Raw genomic sequence first — 6,647 nt, 5'->3', positions numbered from 1 at the left:
TGATGACCCCCCCCCCCCCGCGCTGGCCTCCCACCACACCACCTTGGGCAAAACGCCCTGCTACGACGCCCCCGTACGCCCTGCAAACACCCCTCATCTTACACGACACCATGACAATGGTTTCCCCTTGGCAAAACAACCCTCCCTCAAAACAAGGTGCGTGGCGTCACCACGTCACTCACCATCGACCTGGCATACCTGCTGGAGGGGCAGAACCCGCAGGAGCTGCCAGAGGCACTCGTTGGTGCGTGCACGCACGCGCGCGCGTGTGCGTGTGTGCGTGTGCGCGCGTGTGTGTGTGCGTGTGCGTGTGTGTGTGTGTGCGCTTGCGCGTGTGGGGGTTGTGTGGCATGCTGGCAGATCCAGGGGCGGACGGCTTGGCTTGGCCCCAGCCATATGAGGGTGCAAAAGCACGTTGCGCCTGCATATCAAAGGTGGAAGAGGCAGGCAGTCGAGCATTCCCGCGTTGAGGCTGTTGATCGGAGGATCTGAACACACAGGTCTCTGCTTTGAGAGCTGGCTGTGGCCGCGGACCTGGGGCTGCGACGTGTGCGCGGCAGCGGTGGCTGCGGCCCTGCACCGCCCCTGGCGACCCTGCGTGTGCCGAGGCATGCCCCGCGCCCAACGGATCCTGCGCGATTGATTTTAAGTCATCAACCATGTCCTGCTTGTCTCCCCAGGTGCCATCCGATTTGACGGGATGGACCTCGCCACTGGGGTGCGCCTGGACACCAGCCAGGAGCTGCCGCTGCTGCCGCGCGGCTGACGCCCCCACCCACACAAAGCGGCTGTGCGGGCAAAGGCTGCGGTCGGCAGCAGCAGCTCCAGCAGCAGTGGCAGCAGCGGCAGCAGCAGCAACAACAGCAGCACCTTTCTATGCGGGGGTGTTGACGCTGCCATGGTAGCGTAAGGTCCGCGGGACACCCTGCATTGGAAGCCAAATCGTCTGCTTCAAATGAAGCGGCTGGCCACAGGCATGAGGCGACTGCCTGCCATTCGCTGGCTGCAGCAGGGTTCAGCGAGGAGATGTGTGGATCCATTACGTTGCGCAATGGACGGCCCTGCGGACCATGAGCTTTTGCATGCTCGACGCAACGCATTGGCATTTATGATACCATCTGCAAAATCACAATGGGCTTCGTGTATACTGCACTATTGTATTTCCAACCGCCCTGGACTGTCAAACTCACCCATCAGGGCCCTGATGCTGCAGCCAGCCTCTTCCATTACTCCTTGACACGTTCGTTGCAGAAAACATGGAGAGTGGGAACACGTGTAACATAGCCTGCGCCTGCTGGTGAGGCGATGACAACACGCCCTATGCACAATGCTCCCAGGGCTGCTTGAACGCCGGCAGCATTGGCCAATTGAGGAACAATGGTAGGAGTGCGGCTTCGATTATTGCGCCTTCTCATGCCAAGAGTGTGTGTGTGCATTGACGGCCACAAACGTTGGGCGTGTGGTTCATACGGGATGCGCATGGAAAGGGCCAAGTTGGTGCACTTGAGCTTCTTGCAAGGGCATGTGCTTGCTAGGCTGGGGGCCAAAAGGCAAAGGCTGCTCGATCCGCGAAATGAAATTGCGTAGTCTGATGAGGTTTGCAGGAGGAATGCCATGATCTGATGTGGGGGATGAAGTCGCTGGCGGTGTGCATGACGCCTTGCAACGGACAGCTCGCAGGCTTGCACGACATATCCATGACTTCTGCTGCTCGAGGTTAGCGGCCAGTCTTGTTGGGAACGCAACGATTGGCACCTGCACCACGAAATGGGGGTGGAGTGTGTTGGAGGGCAAGCCATCTTGGTTCACAAAGCCGCCAATCTCCACCCTTTGTGTACCGCTCGTGCGCCCGCGAGGCTTGCACACCATCTGTTGCGTCCAGATTCATTCTCCCCTTCCACACACACACACACACACACACACACACACACACACACACACACACACACACACACACTCCCTCGCACCTGCAAAGCAGATGCAGAAGACCAGGATGAACGCCAGTATGAGGGAGATGCCGCCCACCACAGCGACCTTGGTCTTGACGTTCTGGGAAGACGAAGGGTCATCAAAAGTGGAGGCAGGGCAGAGTTGACTGGGTTAACGGAGGGGCGCCCAGGAAGGAGATGCCATGATGGCGCAAGGGGGCATGCATGGCCACGATGCATGCACGGTATCAGGCATGCCAGGTGGCTCGGCGTCGAATTCATGTGAAAACCTCGTGCCGCCTGCGACAAGACACGAAGCTCCTTGGCTGTGCTGCCCTTGCGGGTGCTTGCATGAGGCTCAAGCCAAGACGCTGCTGCGCTCTGCACGCATGCGGCTTATCCTGCACGCACCCACCTGCCACCAGAATTGCTGGCGCAGCGCGCGACCCTGCGGAACCAGTGCGAGCGAGAACGCGACGGCGCATGTGTCAAACGAAACATTGTTCAATATGACAGAGGTGCTTGCCCAACCCAAGGAATTGTGTTTACTTCACTTCAGACCGACCAAAGCAGCCAAGGAATCGCTCGGCCCGCCCGGGACCTGGCTGAGCGCCGGCAACTGGCACCACTGTCGCATCCGCCCTTGCTGAGCGGACCGCGCATAGCGACGCCCACCTGTTTGCGGAACTGATTGGCCGACGCCTCCAGCTCCTCCGCCGCCTCCACCAGCAGCTGGATGCGCTCACCACGCAGCACCACCTGGGGCGAGGGCATCCACGGGGCGCGGCTCGTGTGATGTAGACTGATGAGACGGTCTATCGTGTCACTGATGAAACCGCCGCAGCGCAAGACACCCACAAATTTTGCCCCAACAGTGCAGTCATTATACGCGTCTCGCATGCCCCCCGCCTCCCGCCTGCGCCATGTTGGATGCGGCCTGACCCCTTCCCTGCCCATGACTGCATCCGTCAATTTGCGCACTCCAAGCCCCACCTCGGCGGGCACACGCACGCACACGCACGCACGCATGCACACGCACGCACGTACGCACGCACACACACACACAAACACATGTGCGCGTGCACATGCCACACGTGCTCGTACACGCCCCACCTTGTCGATGTTCTCTACCATCACAGACTGTGGGGGGATCATAGGGAACGAAGCAGGGGTGAGGCGAGTGGATGGCCAGAGATGTTACACAGGCGCGGTTCGGCAACATGATATGCATTGGCCTTGCTGGGTTGGGCGGGGGCGTTTCTGTATCTGCCATCGCCAAACTGACATCTGCCAAGCGTCGCGCCACAGCTGCACGGTACTGCTGCCCATAGAGGCGCCGCGTGCTTTCGCGCGGCCGCCTCAAACTCACCCGCCCCACCAGAGGTGCTGCAGCACCCCCCACCCCTGCTGCACCCCTGCCGTGCCCCAGGGACCCCTGAGGCCCACCTTCACGTCCTCCACCTTGCGCTGCACAGCCGCCACCCTGTTGATGGCCTCGGGGTTGGCGTTCAGGAAGTCCTGGAGACATCGTTGCGGGGGAGGTTGTGATGTTGGGCATTGAGGTTTGGCGGGCGCTTGCGTGCATGCGTACATGAGCTGGCGCACGTGCGCGCGCGTGAATGTGTGTGTGTGTGTGTGTGTGTGCGCGCGCGCACGCGCGTGTGACGGTGTGTGTGTGTGTGTGTATGTGTCAGCGCATTTGTGTGTGTGTGTGTGTGTGTGTGTGTGTGCGTGCGCGCGCGCGCATGCATTCTGGGCGTTGCAGGGCAGCTGCTGGGACGAGCATGCTTGCAACACCGCAAGCACTCCGCGCGCTGGTTGCTCGCGTCCACACCCCGACGCCCGACTCAAACAGAGCCCTGCTGCGCGGCGATGCCCGCGCACGCGTGGCAGTGTCAGCGCCCACCATTTGCTCCTTGAGCCGGGGGCCAAAGCTGCGGTTGAAGCTGTGAGGACCAGCCCGCTGCGCCCTGCGCGCAAAGTCGCCCTCCCACGCCTCTGCTATGCGCTCCAGGTAGGCGTATGGGACCTGGGGGTTCGGGTTCAGAGGCGTGGTTGGTTTGAGCGCACACGTCTTGGGGAGCAGGTGATGTCCTTTTGTTGGATGCAGTGGCAGCCTTGCTACCAAACAAGAAAGCCTGAGCTTGTGCGCTCGAGGGTTTGCTGCTCGGTGCGCAAACGTTGGCGTGCCTCGTCCAGCGTGCTGGGCGGCGGGGTATGCGCCCCAGGGCAATGCACCTGCGTTTGAGTGGCTGCAGGCATCCAAGCTCTGCTACAGCATGCGCGCTGTGAAGAATGCCCTACGGACCCCATCTGTTGCACGTTGCGCCACGCCCGCGCACGCAACGGCACGCGCCTGCCGGCCGAACGCCTCGTCAGCGACTGCCAGGTACAGCCACTCGGTGGTCTTGTAGAAGTTGAAGGTGTGCCTGGGCAGCAGGGCAGGGAGAATTTGAAACCAATTGCGTTCTGTCGTCCAGCGCGGCGCCGTGGCAGGCCAGGGCACGGCGGGGCATGTGCTGATATGACACAGGCAGGGCAGGCCAGTGCACACGGGCCAAACCAACGTTCAACTCGTGCGGTGCGCACTTGTCGCACGCAATCGTGAGCCTAGAGTCGCCCGATTTGCTCACGTGCTGCGCACACGGTTTAGGATTGGGTGTGTGAGTGCCAGGCGGCACAAACGGGTGGGGCGAGCGGCGGGTCAAACGCGGGCATAGCGCTGCTGCGCGTCTCCCTGCAATGGCTTTCACCTGCATGCACTCCGTGGCAACCTGGCTGAAATTGCCCTTGGCGCCATAATGTTCCGCTAGACATGTTCCATCCGACCTCGCCACGAAAGCGTAGATCAAACCCATCGCGCCGAATGAGTTGATTGGATCGAGCACAACGTGAAGTTGCGCACGTGAGGCCAGCTGTTTCTTACAAAAGGGGCACTACCCTATGCATCTCGGATGGCACCGAGGCATTTGCTTTTGTTTGCTGCGGTGCGCACCTGCCGCGCGACTCGGCGGCTCATCAGCAGCTGCAACGCAGGTCGGACGGCTGCCAGCGCCTTCGTGCGTGGTGTTGCAAGGATGCTAACCTGGCAAACTGATCAGAACGGAATGTGTTTACTGGTAAGGCGCAAGCGAGACCTGCATGTGTGGGATGGCAGCCGGCGTATGGGTCCGAGTGATGAATCCCCTTCTCAGCCCTTGCCCTGCTGCCCTGTGATCCCGCAACGCGTGGCTGCCTTGACGCTCTCTTTGATGTGGACACATCAATACGACTGTCCCTTGATGCTGGTTGCCGCCATGCACAGAGCGCTTCCTACAGCTGCCAGGTGTGCGCGACGCCGCCTTAGAACCAAACACAAAAAGGTCGCCTTCAATCCGCGCATGCACCAGACCACAAACCCACACGGACGTTCGAACCGAGGGTTGCACGTTTCGGTAGCAAGCACGCACGCCTGCTCAGACTGCATTTTATCACATCTTCAAAAGCAACTCAAGTTTTTGCCTATGCCTTCGGCACCAAGCGGCGCGGGCGGTCCGAGCCGCGCGCCCAGGCAGTCGGGAGGGGCAAGGCAGGGTGACAGCACGTCGCGGCACCCACCACAAACGGCAAACAACAACTCAAGCAAATGATCAAGAGTAAGCAAGCCCGGGACACCCCATCACAGGCTTCAGGAAGCATCGGCGCCCCGAAACCGCGCCCCACCGATCAACCCCACCCCCGCAAGTCGTCAGCGCCCGCCCGCCAGCGCGTCAGGCCTGGGGGCTATCGCCGGCTCCTGCACCGGAGCCGGCGCCGCCGCGGCCTCCGGCGGCGGCTGCGCCTGCCGGCCCGCGGACTGCACCGCGGCGTCATTGCCCGTCGCGCCGTGGCCGAGGGGCTCGAACACGCCAGCGAGCTGTGCCGGCGTCGCGGGCGCGTCCCCGCCGCTCGCGCCGGCCTGGGCGTCTCCTGGGTCTGCGGGCGCAGGTGCCGGCGCCGGCGCCGACGCGGCGGCTTGCTGCGCGGCCTGCTGGGCAATAGCCTGCGCCAGCAGGCCATCCAGGGTCGCAGGCACAGGTGCAAGCACAGGGTTGCCCGCCGCGTCCATCGCCATCCCCGTCGGCTCCCCGTTCGCATCCACAGGTATCGTGTCGCCCCCCGCGTCCGCAGGCGCCGCCGCGGCGGAGGGGTCCGCTGCCGGCGCGGGCGGGGGTGCGTCCACTGCGTCGGGCGGCGCCTGTGGGTCAGCGACAAGGCCCGCGGCGGCGGTCGGTTGGCCGATGACGTCAGCGCCTGTATTGTCCGCGGCCTGGGCGTCCCGCAACCGCTGCTGCTCCTCCGGAGTCGCCGGCGTGTCCTCTACGCCGGCCGCGCTCGCGTCCACCCCCGGCGCCAGCGCCGACGCCGGCGCCGCCGCGGCCTTTGTCGCGTCGGCGGCGGCCGCCGGCGATGAGGGCGCCGGCTGGGTCACGCTACTCTTGGCGGCGCCGCCGCCGCCTATGCACTTGTTCGGGCCGCCGAAGCAGGCGGCGAGGAAGATTACGAGCACCAGCACCGCCACCGCGCCGCCGACGCACACCTTGGCCTTTGCGCTCTGCAAGCTGTGGACCCAGGGGGGCGGCAGAGCAGGGCGTGGGGTGTGGGTTTCGAGGGGTGGAGAAACGCCGCGCGAGCACACGCATTATTGCAGGTCACTAATAATTGAGGCGAAGCCTCATATGCTGCCACGGACTATTGAGG

The 6,647-nt window shown here is 63.1% G+C and overlaps 2 protein-coding genes across 2 annotated transcripts; both read right to left on the bottom strand.

Moving 5' to 3' along the window:
* Nucleotides 1–1,717: 1,717 nt before the first annotated feature.
* On the bottom strand, nt 1,718–4,786 carry MNEG_12601 (Vesicle-associated membrane protein; the record flags this gene model as incomplete). Its single annotated transcript, XM_014038928.1, has 9 exons — nt 1,718–1,755; nt 1,968–2,049; nt 2,344–2,376; nt 2,604–2,687; nt 3,042–3,068; nt 3,375–3,446; nt 3,835–3,957; nt 4,237–4,357; nt 4,758–4,786. 9 exons carry the CDS (start codon nt 4,784–4,786, stop codon nt 1,718–1,720), a joined length of 609 nt encoding a protein of 202 aa, XP_013894382.1.
* Nucleotides 4,787–5,655: 869 nt separating this feature from the next.
* MNEG_12600 (hypothetical protein) lies at nt 5,656–6,589 on the bottom strand (the record flags this gene model as incomplete). Its single annotated transcript, XM_014038927.1, has 2 exons — nt 5,656–6,501; nt 6,584–6,589. The coding sequence occupies 2 exons, from the start codon at nt 6,587–6,589 to the stop codon at nt 5,656–5,658; spliced, it is 852 nt and encodes a 283-aa protein (XP_013894381.1).
* Between the last annotated feature and the right edge of the window lie 58 nt (nt 6,590–6,647).

The sequence above is a fragment of the Monoraphidium neglectum genome, assembly GCF_000611645.1.
Source record: "Monoraphidium neglectum strain SAG 48.87 unplaced genomic scaffold scaffold03329, whole genome shotgun sequence".
Classification (NCBI taxonomy): Eukaryota; Viridiplantae; Chlorophyta; class Chlorophyceae; order Sphaeropleales; family Selenastraceae; genus Monoraphidium; species Monoraphidium neglectum.
The sequence above is the reverse complement of the archived record's forward strand: the minus strand, read 5'-3'. Positions and strand labels throughout refer to the sequence as shown.